Genomic DNA, 19903 nt, shown 5'->3' with positions numbered 1-19903 from the left:
CTTTTGATGATATTATGGACCGTAGATGTTGAAATCCCTAAATTTCTTGCAATTGCACTTTGAGAAACGTTGTTCTTAAACTGTTTGACTATTTGCTCACGCAGTTGTGGACAAAGGGGTGTACCTCGCCCCATCCTTTCTTGTGACAGACTGAGCATTTTTTGGGAAGCTGTTTTTATACCCAATCATGGCACCCACCTGTTCCCAATTAGCCTGCACACCTGTGGGATGTTCCAAATAAGTGTTTGATGAGCATTCCTCAACTTTATCAGTATTTATTGCCACCTTTCCCCAACTTCTTTGTCACGTGTTGCTGGCATCAAATTCTAAAGTTAATGATTATTTGCAACAAAAAAAATGTTTATCAGTTTGAACATCAAATATGTTGTCTTTGTAGCATATTCAACTGAATATGGGTTGAAAATGATTTGCAAATCATTGTATTCCGTTTATATTTACATCTAACACAATTTCCCAACTCATATGGAAACAGGGTTTGTAGATGTGATAACGGTTGGGTTGTACGCTTCTGGAGGTTTTCTGCACACTGTGGTAATGCACACTCCCTGGGCTTGTGGTGGCGGATCTCCACTCTCACTTGTTTGGAGAATACTTTTGTGACCGCTTGTTTTTGATTATTGAATAAATGCATGAGGCAAAATACACCTCTCTTTCACTTGTATTTGCAACGAAGTGGCTAAAGAGTTACGCCACATCTACAGTTATGCTACACTGCCACACTTCCATTATGACTTGTTTATGTCCGCATTTGTGACAGGCTTCCACGAATAAGTAAAAATAAGGAAACACTGGATAATTATTTTTAAGACTGCAGGCATTCTTCTTTGGACTCAGTGCTTCTATGCCGAGAATTGACGCGACTCTCCGAGAATAACGTGGTTTACAGTATTCAGTACCGACGATATTGGAAAAAAGAGTTTATAGATGTAAATAATGGATGGAATACATTTGTACCGTGGAAGAGTGTGTTCAATACTGAAATCTTTCATCATAAATGTGCAACCTGCAGAATGTCCATATCTTGGATGCAGTTGAAAGGTCTCAAATGTGAGGTATTGTTGTTGGCTTGTGGCCTTGTGATGGAGATTAAGACAGATTTAAATGGAGCTAAGAGCAGCTGTAAGTGCAGTCAGCTGACACCCTTTGGTCGTCATTTGCTTGTATTACCACGCGTGACTTCTTCCCGGAAGTGAAAACCAGTGGTGGTCAACCAAGCTAAGATGGCTATTGTACAGCAAGCGGCGCACAAACTATCTGAGTATGCAAGGGGCCTAGTTCTTCCTGCAAAAAGCAGATGCAGATAAAAAAAAAAATGAACTATGCAATGGAATAGATCCCTACACTTTATCCAAAAAAAGGATTTGTCAAGTGATAAAGGATTATTCGTCAGAGCAGTTCCCAAACAAATCGATCTATCGTGTTCTCCAGACGCTATTCTACATGACAAAATAGATGAAAACTTGGAAAAGTATGGAGGTCCACAACTTCTTTGAGTGTGGCTGGGTCAAGAATATTGGTATCAAGACTCTCCCGGATAAATATGCATCGTTTTTGCTCGGGTAAAGTTGCATTTTATGATTCAACTTTGTTTCTACAGTCATCGTTGTTGCCTTCCCCATAAGTTAGCCTGGTAGCGGTGTCATGGTTAGCCTGGCCGTGGTGTCAATGTTAGCCTGGCAGGGGTGTCATAATTTAGCCTGGTAGTGGTGTCATAAGTTAGTTTGGTAGTGGTGTCATTGTTAGCCTGGTAGTGGTGTCATTGTTAGCCTGGTAGCGGTGTCATAAGTTAGCCTGGTAGTGGGGTCTTAAGTTAGCCTGGTAGTGGTGTCATTGTTAGCCTGCTCGTGATGTCATTGTTAGCCTGGTCGTGGTGTCATAAGTTAGTCTGGTAGTGGTGTCATAAGTTAGCCTGGTCATGGTGTCATAAGTTAGCCTGGTCGTGGTGTCATTGTTAGCCTGGTAATGCTGTCATTGTTAGCCTGGTAGTGGTGTCATAAGTTAGGCTGGTAATGGTGTCGTAAGTTAGTTTAGTAGTGGTGTCATAAGTTAGCCTGGTCGTGGTGTCATAAGTTAGCCTGGTAGTGGTTTTATTGTTAGCTTGGTAGTGGTATCATAAGTTAGTTTGGTAGTGGTGTCACAAGTTAGTTTGGTAGTGGTGTCACAAGTTAGCCTGGTAGTGGTGTCACAAGTTAGTTTGGTAGTGGTGTCACAAGTTAGCCTGGTAGTGGTGTCATAAGTTAGCCTGAGCGTGGTGTCATAAGTTAGCCTGGTAGTGGTTTCATTGTTAGCCTGGTAGTGGTATCATAAGTTAGTTTGGTAGTGGTGTCACAAGTTAGTTTGGTAGTGGTGTCACAAGTTAGCCTGGTAGTGGTGTCATTGTTAGCCTGGTAGTGGTGTCACAAGTTAGTTTGGTAGTGGTGTCACAAGTTAGCCTGGTAGTGGTGTCATAAGTTAGCCTAGTAGTGCTGTCATAAGTGAACCTGGTAGTGGTGTCAGTTAGTCTGGTAGTGGTGTCGTTGTTAGCCTGGTAGTGGTGTCATCGTTAGCCTGGTCGTGGTGTCATCGTTAGCCTGGTAGTGGTGTCATTGTTAGCCTGCTGGTGATGTCATTGTTAGCCTGGTCGTGGTGTCATAAGTTAGCCTGGTAGTGGTGTCATAAGTTAGCCTGGTTGTGGTGTCATTGTTAGCCTGGTAGTGGTGTCATAAGTTAGACTGGTCATGGTGTCATAAGTTAGCCTGGTCGTGGTGTCATTGTTAGCCTGGTAGTGGTGTCACTGTTAGCCTGGTAGTGGTGTCATGAGTTAGCCTAGTAGCGGTGTCATTGTTAGCCTAGTAGCGGTGTCATTGTTAGCCTGGTCGTGGTGCCATAAATTAGTTTGGTAGTGGTGTCATTGTTAGCCTGGTAGTGGTGTCATAAGTTAGTTTGGTAGTGGTGTCACAAGTTAGCCTGGTAGTGGTGTCATAAGTTAGCCTGGTAGTGCTGTCATAAGTTAGCCTGGTAGTGCTGTCATAAGTTAGCCTGGTAGTAGTGTCACTGTTAGTCTGCTAGTGGTGTCATTGTAAGCCTGGTAGTGGTGTCACTGTTAGCCGGTAGTGGTGTCATGAGTTAGCCTGGTAGTGGTGTCATTGTTAGCCTGGTCTTGGTGCCATAAATTAGTTTGGTAGTGGTGTCATTGTTAGCCTGGTAGTGCTGTCATAAGTTAGCCTGGCAATGCTGTCATAAGTTAGCCTGGTAGTGGTGTCATTAGTTAGCCTGGTAGCGGTGTCATTGGTAACCTGGTCTTTGTGCCATAAATTAGTTTGGTAGTGGTGTCATTGTTAGCCTGGTACTGGTGTCATAAGTTAGCCTGGTAGTGGTGTCATAAGTTAGCCTGGTAGTGGTGTCATTGTTAGCCTGGCAGTGGTGTCATATATTAGCCTAGTAGCGGTTTTATAAATTAGCCTGGTAGTGGTGTCATTGTTAGTCTAATCTAATCAGATTACAAAGCGTACACATATTCAGTAGCCATCCATCCATCTATTTTTCTACCTTTTCGTGGTCTTATGAACTTTTGAATCCAGCTTGAGTTATTTAGTAAGCATGTGCTTACTAACTACAGAGATGACTAATTCAATTATAAATATTTTGTTAAACTGTAACTATGCTGCTTATTCCTCTCTTACCAAAATAAAAATAACTATTTTATATTTTTTCATGTAAAAAAACCACCTTAAAAATGCAGCAATAAAAACAAATAACAAAACACCCAAACTATCTAACTTGTTCAAAAAGAAAGTGATGATGTCTAAAAAGCTGCAGACTTTATTGATCATTAACTCCTGGCATTGGTAGTCATTTATTATGACTCAATGTATAGAATTGTATCATTGATTAATTATTAACATTTTAGCTATCTAATACACTTTATGGTCAATTTTATGATCTCAGCGCATTGGTGCCAAGTGTGTGTGTGTGTGTGTGTGTGTGTGTGTGTGTGTGTGTGTGTGTGTGTGTGTGTGTGTGTGTGTGTGTGTGTGTGTGTGTGTGTGTGTGTGTGTGTGTGTGTGTGTGTGTGTGTGTGTGTGTGTGTGTGTGTGTGTGTGTGTGCCTTTCTTCATTGCACTGCAAATTGAGTTTACACCTGATGTTCCTGACAAATAAAAATTGATATAGAATTGATATAGACAAAGTTTAGCTGGCGGACTTTGGCTTAAATGTTAGTTTAAGTTACTTTTCACACAATTTCGTCTCACACTTTTTAGCTTGCTAGCAAAGTACAAACCCCAAAACCAGTGAAGTTGGCACGTTGTGTAAATGGTAAATAAAAACAGAATACAATGATTTGCAAATCCTTTTCAACTTATATTCGATTGAATAGACTGCATAGACAAGATACTTAACGTTCGAACTGTATACTTTGGTATTTTTTGCAAATATTAGCTCATTTGGAATTTGATGCCTGCAGCATGTTTCAAAAAAGCTGGCACAAGTGGCAAAAAAGACTGAGAAAGTTGAGGAATGCTCATCAAACACTTATTTGGAACATCCCACAGGTGAACAGGCTAATTGGGAACAGGTAGGTGCCATGATTGGGTATAAAAGCAGCTTCCATGAAATGCTCAGTCGTTCACAAACAAGGATGGGGCGAGGGTCACCACTTTGTGAACAAATGCGTGAGCAAATTGTCCAACGAGCTATTGCAAGGAATTTAGGGATTTCACCATCTACGGTCTGTAATATCATCAAAAGGTTCAGAGGATCTGGAGAAATCACTGCACGTAAACGGTGATATTACGCACCTTCGATCCCTCAGGCGGTACTGCATCGACAAGCAACATCAGTGTGTAAAGGATATCACCACATGGGCTCAGGAACACTTCAGAAAACCACTGTCAGTAACTACAGTTCGTCGCTACATCTGTAAGTACAACTTAAAACTGTACTATGCGAAGCGAAGGCCATTTATCAACAACACCCAGAAACACCGCCGGCTTCGCTGGGCCCGAGCTCATCTAAGAGTGTTCTGTGGTCTGACGAGTCCACATTTCAAATTGTTTTTGGAAACTGTGGACGGCGGCGTGTCTTCCGGGACAAAGTGGAAAAGAACCATTCGGATTGTTATAGGCGCAAAGTTGAAAAGCCAGCATCTGTGATGGTATGGGGGTGTATTAGTGCCCAAGGCATGGGTAACTTACACATCTGTGAAGGCACCATTAATGCTGAAAGGTACATACAGGTTTTGGAGCAACATATGTTGCCATCCAAGCAACGTTATCATGGACGCCCCTGCTTATTTCAGCAAGACAATGCCAAGCCACGTGTTACAACAGCGTGGCTTCATAGTAAAAGAGTGCGGGTACTAGACTGGCCTGACTGTAGTCCGGACCTGTCTTCCATTGAAAATGTGTGGCGCAATATAAAGCCTAAAATACCACAACAAAGACCCCAGGCATAGTTTGCAAAAAAAAATTAAGTGGTCCAAATTCATCTATACAACAGGAGCATTCTAGTGCTTTTCGGAATTTGCTGCAAAAATGTTTGTCTTCCAAGTTTTGAATAGAACTCGGGGACTAGTATGGTGTCATTCCTAGGCCCAGTTAAATAGCCCTGGTGTAAAGTAACAACATTACCCATATAGCTTAGTGGTCGACAGGAAGTAGAGACACGAGCACTTAGCAGGAGATATGAGCAGGTATGAGTATTGTGCAGTCAGACACGTAATATTTCAAATGTTAGTGCTTGTAAATGTATTGACTGCATTCTTTAAACCCTTGAAACCATTCATGTTGGCTTAATTGGTGCTTAATTTGCAGACAGCATCATGCTGCTCATTTTTATACTGTACACTATAAGATGCTTACTGACCGCCACAGCACTATTGGCAACCACCTACTGTATCCCACTTAGCTTTTGTACATATTACATTCTGACCGGAACAAAGTATACGTTAGGAACCTGATTGGAAAACTGGCCTGACTTCCTGCTACTGTGGGCAAAGGCCTTTTCTGTGTGATAAGACAATCTATTTGCAGAGTTGTAAGGAAGTAATAAACTCTAATTTGTCGTGGTTGTAATAAAAATGTGTCTTGTAAGAGAGATTCGAGTGTTACAATTACAAAACCCAAAACCAGTGAAGTTGGCACGTTGTGTAATTTGTAAATAAAAACAGAATACAATGATTTGCAAAACCTTTTCCACTTATATTCAATTGAATAGACTGCAAAGACAAGATATTTAATGTTCCAACTGAGAAACTTTTTTTTTTTTTTCAAATAATCATTAACTTAGAATTTTATAGCAGCAACACATTGCAAAAAAGTTAGCACAAGGGCTTTTTTTTTACCACTGTGTTACATGGCATTTCCTTTTAACAACACTCAGTAAACGTTTGGGAACTAACGAGACCAATTTTTGAAGCTTTTCAGGTGGAATTATTTCCCATTCTTGCTTGATGTACAGCTTAAGTTGTTCAACAGTCCGGGGTCTATGTTGTGGTATTTTAGGCTTCATATTGTGCCACACATTTTCAATGGGAGACAGGTGTGGACTACAGGCAGGCCAGTCTAGTACCCGCACTCTTTTACTATGAAGCCACGCTGTTGTAACACGTGGCTTGGCATTGTCTTGCTGAAATAAGCAGGGGCGTCCATGATAACGTTGCTTGGATGGGAACATATGTTGCTCCAAAACCTGTATGTACCTTTCAGCATTAATGGTGCCTTCACAGATGTGTAAGTTACCCATGCCTTGGGCACTAATACACCCTCATACAGTACCTTCACACATGCTGGCTTTTGAACTTTGCGCTTATAACAATCCGGATGGTTCTTTTCCTCTTTGTTCCGGAGGACACGACGTCCACAGTTTCCAAAAACAATTTGGAAATGTGGACTCGTCAGACCACAGAACACTTTTCCACTTTGCATCAGTCCATCTTAGATGAGCTCGGGCCCAGTAAAGCCGGCGGCGTTTCTGGGTGTTGTTGATAAATGGCTTTCGCTTTGCAAAGTAGAGTTTTAACTTGCACTTACAGATTTAGCGACGAGCTGCAGTTACTGACAGTGGTTTTCTGAAGTGTTCCTGAGCCCATGTGGTGATACCCTTTACACACTGATGTCGGTTTTTGATGCAGTACCGCCTTAGGGATCGAAGGTCACGGCCTTGCGGCTTACGTGCAGTGATTTCTCCAGATTCTCTGAACCTTTTGATGATATTACGGACCGTAGATGGTGAAATCCCTAAATTCCTTGCAATCGCTCGTTGAGAAATGTTGTTCTTAAACTGTTGGAGAATTTGCTCACGCATTTGTTGACAAAGTGGTGACCCTCGCCCCATCCTTGTTTGTGAATGACTGAGCATTTCAGGGAAGCTGCTTTTATACCCAATCATGGCACCCACCTGTTCCCAATTAGCCTGTTCACTTATTGGATGTTCCAAATAAGTGTTTGATGAGCATTCCTCAACTTTCTCAGTCTTTTTTGCCACTTGTGCCAGCTTTTTTGAAACATGTTGCAGGCATCAAATTCCAAAGGAGCTAATATTTGCAAAAAATAACAAAGTTTTCCAGTTTGACCGTTAAGTATCTTGTCTTTGCAGTCTATTCAACTGAATATAGCTTGAAAAGGATTTGCAAATTATTGTATTCTGTTTTTGTTTACGATTTACCCAATGTGCCAACTTCACTGGTTTTGGGTTTAGTATATTGTGATATGTATATTAAGCATCATCACAATCCATCAAATGTAGTTTTTTTTAGCTTTCAGGTCCATAGTTTGTCTCTCAAAGTTGAATTAAACAAAAACACATCTTAAATGCACTTTACACATTACAATTACAGTACGCAGTATTGTACTCACAAAATGTAAAGTTCACAACCTTTTTGAAGCATCTTGCTTGCTGAATAAAGTGAATTGATGTGTGAGAGAACGCCTCTCTGTATGGGTGTATCTTTTTTGCCTCTGCAGATAGCGCCACCAAACCTACTTAAAAAATATGCACAATTAAAAGCAGAGGAAATAAATCTGCCGAATTACTGAATGTTTTTGATTGGATTCGTAGCTATGCAGAACTATGCACTAAACCTTCTTCTTCAACTCCTGCAGCTCAAGATCTCCTTCAACGACTCGAGTCTTCACAGCACGTACGAGTACCCGTCAGAGAGCAGCGTTTGGGGCAGCGGGGAGAACGACGACGCTGACAAAAGCGAGGAGAAGGTGGCCGATGAACCGCTCACCATGGTCGGACGTATTCACATCCCTCAGCCGTCTTTCACAAGCTCGCCCACACACGCCAACAGTAACGGTGAGACCGAATTCACGTAATAACAGTGTTTATTGATGTTAAAAATGTGTGTGTGTGTGTGTGTGCGCGTGCGTGTGTTTATATATATATATATATATATATATATATATATATATATATATATATATATATATATATATATATATATATATATATATATATATATATATATATATAATATAACTATAAAAAACACAAAATAAGTCAGGGGGTGATGTGACAGGTGGTGACAGTACACCTACTTTGAGACAAGAGCTATATTGATGCATGGTTGGTTATGGTTTAAAGTCATATCCAACAATTGCGACAACGACTTTTTACTGTCAACTGAGTTTAGTTTTTTAATGATTTCTGCTGGTGGTGTGCCTCTGGATTTTTTCAACGCAAAAAATGTGCCTTGGCTGAAAAATGGTTGAAAAACACTGTCCCATAGCATCATGGTCAATTATGCAAAATAGACAATGACATCATCTACAACAGGGGTGTTGAACTTGTTTTCATCGAGGGCCACATCGCAGTCATGGCTGCCCTCAGAGGGCGGCTTGTAACAGTTAAGGTAAGAATATAAAAGTATAATCGCCTCATTATATTATTGCCTTTGCATTTGGTTATTTTGATATTTGTACGTACAAATTGATGGATAACTTGCTTTGAGTCAAGGTGACAAGCAGATATTTAAGTATTTATTGTTATTTTTACAAACTATCATACGGTATATAATGATTGAGGGTGCTAAAAAATGTTTTTTTTATCACATTCGAATCCCGATTTTTTTAGTAATTAAAAAAAAAAAAAATTTCAAGGTAAAAAAAAATTTCAAGGTAAAAAATGATTTTCAAGGTAAAAAATGATTTTCAGGGTTACAAAAATGTTTTTGATGTAAAAAAATGTTTCAAGGTAAAAAATTAATTAATTAAAAAAATTAAAAATTTTAAGCCTTCTCTATGCTTACTTGGTGCGGGTATGTGTCAAACAAAGGAGGTTGTGTAACCTGTAAGCTGTTTTGTTAAGGTGTTGTTATTATTCTACCAAATAATACATTGCAAAAATCAGTTTGAATCGAGAATCGAGTATCGATTATGAGTTTTATATATATATATATATATATATATATATATATATATATATATATATATATAAAACTTTAAAACATATGAAATTTCATGTATTACATACATTTTTTTCAGTCAAAATTAAACAATGAAAACATTTAGTAAGAAAGATGAAGTATCCACATTAGTCCCAGGCTTTCGCGGGCCACATTAAATGACGTGTCGGGCCAGATCGTATGTTTGACACATGTGATGTACCGTATTTTTCGGAGTATAAGTCGCTCCGGAGTATAAGTCGCACCGGCCGAAAATGCATACCGGTAATAATAAGGAAAAAAACATATATAAGTCGCACTGGAGTATAAGTCGCATTTTTGGGGGAAATGTATTTGATAAAACCCAACACCAAGAATAGACATTTGAAAGGCAATTTAAAATAAATAAAGAATAGTACTGCATGCAGTTATACATCTTTTGCACTTTATCTATCTACCGTATTTTTCGGAGTATAAGTCGCACCGGCCGAAAATGCATAATAAAGAAGGAAAGAAATGTATATAAGTCGCATTTTTTGGGGAAATGTATTTGATAAAACCCAACACCAAGAATAGACATTCAAAAGGCAATTTAAAATACCGTATTTTTCGGACTATAAGTCGCAGTTTTTTTCATAGTTTGGCAGGGCTCTAGTGCGACTTATATATGTTTTTTTCCTTCTTTATTATGCATTTTCGGCAGGTGCGACTTATACTCCGAAAAATACGGTAAATAAAGAATAGTGAACAACAGGCTGAATAAGTGTATGTTATATGAGGCATAAATAACCAACTGAGAACGTGCCTGGTATGTTAACATAACATATTATGGTAAGAGTCATTCAAATAACTATAACATATAGAACATGCTATACGTTTACCAAACAATCTGTCACTCCTAATCGCTAAATCCCATGAAATCTTATACTTCTAGTCTCTTACGTGAATGAGCTAAATAATATTATTTGATATTTTACGGTAATGTGTTAATAATTTCACACATAAGTCGCTCCTGAGTATAAGTCGCACCCCCGGCCAAACTATGAAAAAAACTGCGACTTATAGTCCGAAAAATACGGTACTACTAACACAAAAAAAATTATAGAAAATTAATGTTTACATCAGGGGTGTCAAACTCATTTTAGATTTGGGGCCACAAAAGGAGTATCACGGCACGATAACTTAAAAATAAAGACAACTTCAGATTGTTTTCTTTGTTTAAAAATAAAACAAGCACATTCTGAAATTGTACAAATCATAATGTTGTTGGTTTTTTTTATAATTACATGTTGCGGTTAATAGTATATATACTTTATTTGCCGTTATTTATATTTTCTGAATAAATTATGTGATAATGTTCATCAGTCAACTCATTGGTGTTAATTTTCAATCTATCAAGATAAAAAAAATAATATCAAAATCAAATTACAGGATGTTATTTATGTAGTTTGATCATTTTCCTCCACATCATGTGGTTTATTTTGTACATATCATCTACAAAGATACAAATAATTGCTATAGCGACGTCCAGTGGACACATTTAGAACAGCTGTTTCTTTCATTCAAACATTTCAGCTTAATTTTTATACTTAGCAAACTCATCCCGCGCGGGCCGGCTAAAACCTGGTTTACATAGATTATTTTTGGTGGTTACTTTAAATGTGAAAATGTACATATATTTACCACTGTGTAAGAAATACATTTAGAGGAATGATAATTAATTTGTTTTATAAAGATATGTGTGACATAATGTACTTGGTTTGCTCCATTTTGTTTGATAGACATATTTGATTCGGTTGAGCTTGTAGATGATGTTCTTTTGAATACATGGATTTATATCTTGAGCATCATGATAGAAACAGTTACCATAGCAACACACGGAACCCAGTCAGACCCTAGTGCTGGACTGGGGTCTGCGGTTTTAAAAGGTTAGGCAATTTAACACCTTAAAAAATGTTATCCAAGTGGAAAAAAATAAATAAAATTCAAATGTTTCTTCGGAAGGCGAGTGTTTATATGAAAAGGGGTGGGATTAAATACACTCTGCTTCTTCCTACTCCTTTTCGGACGTGCTGAAAATGATGTGAATTGAACAGTGAAAAGAAGGCAGTGTTGCTTATGTGCATAAAAGTAGCTTGTAAAGACTGTTATCTGGAGGACACTGCCCCCTACTGGGTAAACTCTGAACTACATCAGTGGTGTCCAAACATTTCCAACAATACAGAACAATGTTTTCAAAATATAGGGGTCACTTTGCAATTTTAACCTTTTTGTTTAATCAGTCAAACCTTATTAGTTATTTTTTATTTATACAGAACGTCTCATGCACAGGCAAGTGCATGAAAAGTTCTTTACAGAAGAAAAGAAAAGAAGAAAGTATAGATGAAAACACACACACGTACACTATTGACAATAACACAACATGGCATGGCACTGACCTTTGAGGCACCCACACTGGAGAATAACTACAATTAATGCCATCTAAAAAAATGTTTAAAAGTATGAAACATTATAAAATATATGTAAAAATAAAATATAAACAATACATTAATAAAAACATAACATTAAGAGAATAAGAATAATAACAATAGCAATAATTTTAAGCGAAAATTAACAACATAAAAATGAAAAATATAATAAAAAATAAAAACAATTAAAGAGTTTACCATGATCAGTAAAAAGCCTGATTAAAAATGTGTCTCTAACCTTCTTTAAAAAATATATAGACAGTCTCTCCAGTTCTGGGGCTCTCCATCAGGCTGTTCCACAGGTTCAATTCAGTTTCAGTTTATTTGGAACATGCATACGATACAATGTAATGCGCCACATATTTCCAGTTGTTTCATTACAGCACGTCCGAAAAGGAGTAGGAAGAAGCAGAGCTTATTTAATCCTTTTCATTTCATAGCAATTTTATCCAATTTCCTTGTTCTCTGTAACAGAACAGTGAATAAATAAATAATATACCATAGTAAGTAAACAATTATTAAATAAATAAATAATCTTTATCTCAAAAGAAACAAAAAAAGGGTTCAAGATGTTCATCATAATTTGTGTTCTGTGTACTTTGTGAACACTTGTAGTTTGAACAGTGTCTTAAACTGAATCATATTGGTGCTTTGTTTGATTTCTTTGCTTAATTCATTCTATAATTTAATTCCACATACTGATATGCTAAAGGTTTTAAGTGTTGTACGAGCATAGAAATGTTTTAAATTAGATTTTCCTCTAAGATTATATTTCTCCTCTTTTGTTGAGAAGAATTGTTGTACATTTTTGGGTAGCAAGTTATAGTTTGATTTGTACATCATTTTAGCGGTTTGCAAATGCACCAAAATCGTTGAATTTCAATATTTTTGATTAAACAAATTAAGGGTTTGTATGTCTCTATATCCAACATTATGTATTATAGGTGGGGGAGAATTTGTTGGTTTTGTTTGAAAAATCCAATGTTGGTGAAAATGTGACAAGTAGTGTATGGAATGAAAACAGCTTTGTGGGTTTTCCTTTAATTTTAATGACAATTTGCCAGCGTGTCAATTAATCAAGCGTTCAAACAAAGAATCTCAAGTTGGTGACTCAGTCTCTCAGTTTTTTTAATGATTACGACTGCAAAATAATGCAGCATGGGGCCAAACAAAATTGTGAGTGCCAGCACTTTGATAAAGACATACACTATTGAACTCAAGAAACAACGTGTAGTAAATTATGCTGTCAAGAAGGTAAAGGTGATGAGTAAATGTTCATTAATACATTTCATTCATAATTTTTTATGTATATCACTTTTTTGCGTGTAAAACTATCATCATTCTTTATGAAATGTGTTTTTGCTTCATATATTTGGTTGTCTGTAACAGATTGGATTTGCATTGTTTTAATATGGATTTGGGTTGAATCACTAACGAAAACCAAGGTTCCATAGTATTGGTATGATATTTAATAGACATGTAACAGTCGATTTTCATGAAACAGTGTGTACAATTCTGAGTTTTGTGCTTCTGCAATGTTTTCTTATGATAAAATTCATGTCCACGTTTATTGATGAGGCCACAGGTGTATATGTGGTATAGCGCCACCTTGTACCAAATCAAATGTTCATTTCCAGGTGTCTTCAAGGTGTTAAGGCAGGCCTGGGCAATTATTTTTTACTCAGGGTGCCCAGTTTATCATATCTATCTATCTATCTATATATATATATATCTATATATATATATATATATATATATATATATATATATATATATATATATATATATGTATATATGTATATATATATATATATATGTATATATATGTATATATATATATATGTATATATATATATATATGTATATGTATATGTATATATATATATATATGTATATATATGTATATATATATATATGTATATATATATATATATATATATATGTATATATATATATATATATATATATATGTATATATGTATATATATATATATGTATATATATATATATATATATATATATGTATATATATATATATATATATATATATATATATATATATATATATATATATATATATATATATATATATATATATATATACCGGTGTGTATATATATATATATACGTATACAGGTAAAAGCCAGTAAATTTGAATATTTTGAAAAACTTGATTTATTTCAGTAATTGCATTCAAAAGGTGTAACTTGTACATTATATTTATTCATTGCACACAGACTGATGCATTCAAATGTTTATTTAATTTAATTTTGATGATTTGAAGTGGCAACAAATGAAAATCCAAAATTCCGTGTGTCACAAAATTAGAATATTACTTAAGGCTAATACAAAAAAAGGATTTTTAGAAATGTTGGCCAACTGAAAAGTATGAAAATGAAAAATATGAGCATGTACAATACTCAATACTTGGTTGGAGCTCCTTTTGCCTCAATTACTGCGTTAATGCGGCGTGGCATGGAGTCGATGAGTTTCTGGCACTGCTCAGGTGTTATGAGAGCCCAGGTTGCTCTGATAGTGGCCTTCAACTCTTCTGCGTTTTTGGGTCTGGCATTCTGCATCTTCCTTTTCACAATACCCCACAGATTTTCTATGGGGCTAAGGTCAGGGGAGTTGGCGGGCCAATTTAGAACAGAAATACCATGGTCCGTAAACCAGGCACGGGTAGATTTTGCGCTGTGTGCAGGCGCCAAGTCCTGTTGGAACTTGAAATCTCCATCTCCATAGAGCAGGTCAGCAGCAGGAAGCATGAAGTGCTCTAAAACTTGCTGGTAGACGGCTGCGTTGACCCTGGATCTCAGGAAACAGAGTGTACCGACACCAGCAGATGACATGGCACCCCAAACCATCACTGATGGTGGAAACTTTACACTAGACTTCAGGCAACGTGGATCCTGTGCCTCTCCTGTCTTCCTCCAGACTCTGGGACCTCGATTTCCAAAGGAAATGCAAAATTTGCTTTCGTCAGAAAACATGACTTTGGACCACTCAGCAGCAGTCCAGCTCTTTTTTTCCTTAGCCCAGGTGAGACGCTTTTCGCGCTGTTTCTTGGTCAACAGTGGCTTGACACGAGGTATGCGGCAGTTGAAACCCATGTCTTTCAAGCGTCTCTTGGTGGTGGATCTTGAAGCACTGACTCCAGCAGCTGTCCACTCCTTCTGAATCTCCCCCACATTTTTGAATGGGTTTTTTTTCACAATCTTGACCAGGGCGCGGTGATCCCTATCGCTTGTACACTTTTTCTGACCACAGTTTTTCCTTCCCTTTGCCTCTCCATTAATGTGTTTGGACACAGAGCTCTGAGAACAGCCAGCCTCTTCAGCAATAACCTTTTGTGTCTTTCCCTCCTTGTGCAATGTGTCGATGGTTGCCTTTTGGACAGCTGTCAAATCTGAAGTCTTCCCCATGTTTGTGTAGGCTTCAGAACTGGACTGAGAGACCATTTAAAGCCCTTTGCAGGTGTTTTGAGTTAATCAGCTGATTATTTTGTGGCACCAGGTGTCTTCAAAATTTAACCCTTACACAATATTCTAATTTTGTGACACACGGAATTTTGGATTTTCATTTGTTGCCACTTCAAATCATCAAAATTAAATGAAATAAACATTTGAATGCATCAGTCTGTGTGCAATGAATAAATATAATGTACAAGTTACACCTTTTGAATGCAATTACTGAAATAAATCAAGTTTTTCAAAATATTCTAATTTACTGGCTTTTACCTGTGTGTATATGTATATATATATATATATATATATATATATATATATATATATATATATATATATATATATATATATATATATACATGTATATATATATATATATACATGTATATATATGTATATATGTATATATATATATATATATGTATATATATATATATATGTATATATGTATGTATATATATATATATATGTATATATATATATATATATATATATATACGTATATATATGTATATATATACATATATATACATGTATATATGTATATATATATACAGTGTTGGGTTAGTTACTGAAAAACAGTAACTAGTTATAGTTACTAGTTACTTCATTTCAAAAGTAACTCAGTTACTAACTCAGTTACTTACACCAAAAAGTAATACGTTACTGTGAAAAGTAACTATTTAGTTACTTCTTTTTTTCTTCTTCTTTTTTTTAAAGCTCCAATTAATGCCCTTTTAGCCTTCATTTGAGTACTGTTATTGCACTGGAGAATAATACAATCTGTTGATCAACTTGACATACATGTGTATCACTGAACTCTGCTAAGCAATGTGGTCTACATACAACACACAAAGACAAAGATATGTTACAAAGGCCAATTTGTTTCTCGCCAGAACAAATTGACAAAACTATTTTAAATAGCTGCAACATAACATACATAAGTAACAAACAGCATAATAACAGCATAGCTGTAAAGCAAGAAAGGCACACACTACATACACAAAGCCTAACCAGGCATTTTTTCCTCAAGAAATTCTGACACAAAATCATGTCTGAAGCCCAGAACACTCTACACATTTCCCCAGTTTTAGTTTAGAGATAAGGAACGATTGGCCTGGCCCACTAGCATCCCTCTTTATGTTTGTGAACTTTATAGTCTATACATTTAGAGTGATGCGTTTACAGCCACACAAAAAGTCAGACAACTCCAACACCACACATAAAGTGTAATTCCAGGTCGTTACTCTATGATTTACCAATCAAATGTGTGCCTATTCTAGTATCATTTATTAGGAATCTTAATTTATAAATATTAATCATTAAATGCTGTTAATATATTAAATACATACTAATAAAAATATATTTTTTACAAACAGGAAGTTGCAGGAATGTACACATGATCCCCTGCTTACATTTCATTGTGCAACATGTGGATGTTTTAATGGGAACTAAATGCAATGTCTGAAAGGGGTACAAACTATTTCCAAAGCAGGACCTCCACCCAGACAAACAATACAAGTACACAGTTCATGAAAAACAATATTTGTTGTTATTGTCATTGTAAGTGGGCCTAAACACTTATATTAGAAATGGAAACGACTGCTGTCATTTGATTATAATAATAAGAGAATGTTGTCTGTCTATCTGTGTTGGCCCTGCGATGGGTGGGGACTTTTCCAGGGTGTACCCAGCCTTCCGCCAGAATGCAGCTGAGATAGGCTCCAGCGACCCCGAAAGGGACAAGCGGTAGAAAATGGATGGATGGATGGAGATGGAACTTGTTATTTAGTCAGGTTTGGGACAGGTGTGCTGCTGGTGTAGCCACAGTTCTGATGTTGCTCACATGTGCTCCACTGAATGCTCAGGGAGTTTTTGAGTTTGCTCACACACATGAACAATTAGAGGGAACATTGATTGACAGAGTGTGTGTACCTTCAGTGCTGAAGTGTCATTGGAGTCTCTATCTCTCTTTACTAGCTTCGTCGAAGCATGTTGCTTACGTAGCTTGTTTCAGCAGATTTGAATTGCTGTTTTGGGCAGTAGATGGCATCTTTGATCCAAAGCACAATTTACATTTAACTAAAATGTTATTTTCTTTGTGCTCAACAAAAGAAAAGTAGTGAAAATATCTCCATGTTAGCAAACTCGACTTCTGGCTCCGCCATGATCAGACACGCCCCCCTTCCCTCCCTCCCTCTCCTCCCTCTCCACACTCACACACACCCACGCGTGTCTCTCTCTCTTCTCCGGTTTGTGACACAAGAAGAATCAGAACGATGACACAGCAGCGCTCCGATAAAACACACTTTATACTACATAAAAAGTAACGTAAAATAACGCAGTAACGCATCATGTAGTAACGGTAACTGAGTTACTGAATATAAAAAAATAACGCGTTAGATTACTAGTTACCGCCGAAACTAACGGCGTTACAGTAACGCGTTACTTTTTAACGCGTTAGTCCCAACACTGTATATATATATATACATGTATATATGTATATATATATATATTAGGGCTGCAACTAACGATTCATTTGGTAATCGATTAATCTGTTGATTATTACTTCGATTAATAATCGGATAAAAGAGACAAACTACATTTCTATCCTATCCAGTATTTTATTGAAAAAAACAGCATACTGGCACCATACTTATTTTGATTATTGTTTCTCAGCTGTTCGTAAATGTTGCAGTTTATAAATAAAGGTTTATTTAAAAAAAAAAAAAAAAAAATTTAATAAGAAAAATAAAATAAAAAAATAAAAAGCCTCAGCGCATGCGCATAGCATATATCCAACGAATCGATGACTAAATTAATAGGCAACTATTTTTATAATTGATTTTAATCGATTTAATCGATTAGTTGTTGCAGCCCTAATATATATATATATATATATATATATATATATATATATATATATATATATATATATATATATATATGTAAGCTGTGAAAATCTGCATTATAGTATGTGTGCTTGGGTCCTATTTTTAGGAACACTAATACAAAACCTCACAATAATTGAATGCTAAAAACGTTATGACAGACCGCCTTAAGAAACAGAATGGAATTTTACATTTTTTTACTGAATGAGACACCCAGAATGTACATGAAAATAAAGAATATTAACTATGAACGATAAAACACTGAATATTGACAACATATGAACGTCACACCCCCTCTCGATCGACATATTTTACAATCAAGCGAAACGCAACAAATATGCAACAAACAAAGCAAAATATGAACGCGAAGGGTAAAAAATAAACCCACCTACAATCTGAAGTATCTGATATATCACTAAGCTTTAGAACATTGTTGTAAAAATCTCCTTCCGCGTCTGTCCCTGACACCCGCATTTCAGGCTGGCCGCTCTGGAAACACTCTGTGGAAACGCTCCCCACCCACACTGCTTGGTGCCTCGTCTGAGCTGCTGTGACTTACATTATCATAGTAACTAGTATATCATGCAAAAGGGCAGACTCCAACCATTGAAATACTTTGTATAGTTCAAGACTTACGGTCATTTGAAAACATCACTGCACATCATAATGGCAGCTACACTTTCCATCTTAAAGATCTAAAAATAATATTTGGGAATGTCCGGCGGGCCAGATGGAAAAGCTTAACGGGCCTTAGTTTGCCAAGGTCTGTGTTAAGGTCTTACCTGCATTAAGGTCTTGAAAGGCTGCATGGTGGTTGTCCCTGCTTCAGCCTACATTGTACATGTGACAAACTTATACCCGTCACTTTGCTTATGAAGGTCGAATCACACCTTTTCTTTACACAATACCTCTTTTGTGCGCAGACCTCGCCAACTACATTCCCAAGCACTCGATGGATTTCAGCGTGTGGCAGAAATACAAAGAGGAGGACAGCGTGAACAAGGAGGAGGTCCAGCAGACATCGATGACAGAGGAGGTCATGGTGAGAACTGACAACTCCATTCGTCTACGCTCGCAATTAGTGGACTGCTTGGAAACACAACAACATTCTGACCCAAAACCCGTTATGGTTCATGAATACGGGTGTAACTATAGGGATTGGCCTAAAATCTATATGGTGATTTACAGTACCGTATTTTTTGGACCATAAGGCGCACCGGATTATAAGGCGCACTGCCTATGAGAGGGTCTATTTAGGTCTATTTTCATACAAGAGACGCACCGGATTATAAGGTGCATTAAAGGTGTCATATTTTTTTTTTTTTTCTAAATGTAAAAGACTTCCTTGTGGTCTACATAACATGTAATGGTGGTTCTTTGGTCAAAATGTTGCATAGATTATGTTTTACAGATCATCTTCAAGCCGCTTTCTGACAGTCGCTTCCGGATGCGCCCGTTTTGTGGGCGGTCTTATTTACGTGGCTCACCTTCGACAGCGTCTTCTCCCCGTCATCTTTGTTGTAGCGGTGTAGCGTGCAAGGACGGGAGTGGAAGAAGTGTCAAAAGATGGAGCTAACTGTTCTAATGACATTCAGACTTTACTTAAATCAATAACAGAGCAGCGTCTCCTCATCCGGAAACAACAACAAGGCCGGAAATGTGTCCCGTGAAAAACCGTCCGACCGGAAC

The 19903-nt window shown here is 37.0% G+C and overlaps 1 protein-coding gene and 1 long non-coding RNA gene across 2 annotated transcripts in view; one reads left to right on the top strand and one right to left on the bottom strand.

The window, feature by feature from the left end:
* LOC140679613 (uncharacterized) overlaps nt 1-19903 on the bottom strand; it is a 96484-nt gene that overhangs the window by 60187 nt on the left and 16394 nt on the right. The window lies entirely within an intron of this gene.
* tprn (taperin) overlaps nt 1-19903 on the top strand; it is a 91034-nt gene that overhangs the window by 60047 nt on the left and 11084 nt on the right. Inside the window, exons 2-3 of the mRNA XM_061980765.2 lie at nt 8103-8301; nt 19138-19256. Of these exons, the coding sequence (XP_061836749.2) occupies nt 8103-8301; nt 19138-19256 (318 nt within the window). The remainder of the gene's footprint in view (nt 1-8102; nt 8302-19137; nt 19257-19903) is intronic.

This window comes from Nerophis lumbriciformis, linkage group LG20 (assembly GCF_033978685.3).
Source record: "Nerophis lumbriciformis linkage group LG20, RoL_Nlum_v2.1, whole genome shotgun sequence".
NCBI lineage: Eukaryota > Metazoa > Chordata > Actinopteri > Syngnathiformes > Syngnathidae > Nerophis > Nerophis lumbriciformis.
The sequence above is the reverse complement of the archived record's forward strand: the minus strand, read 5'-3'. Positions and strand labels throughout refer to the sequence as shown.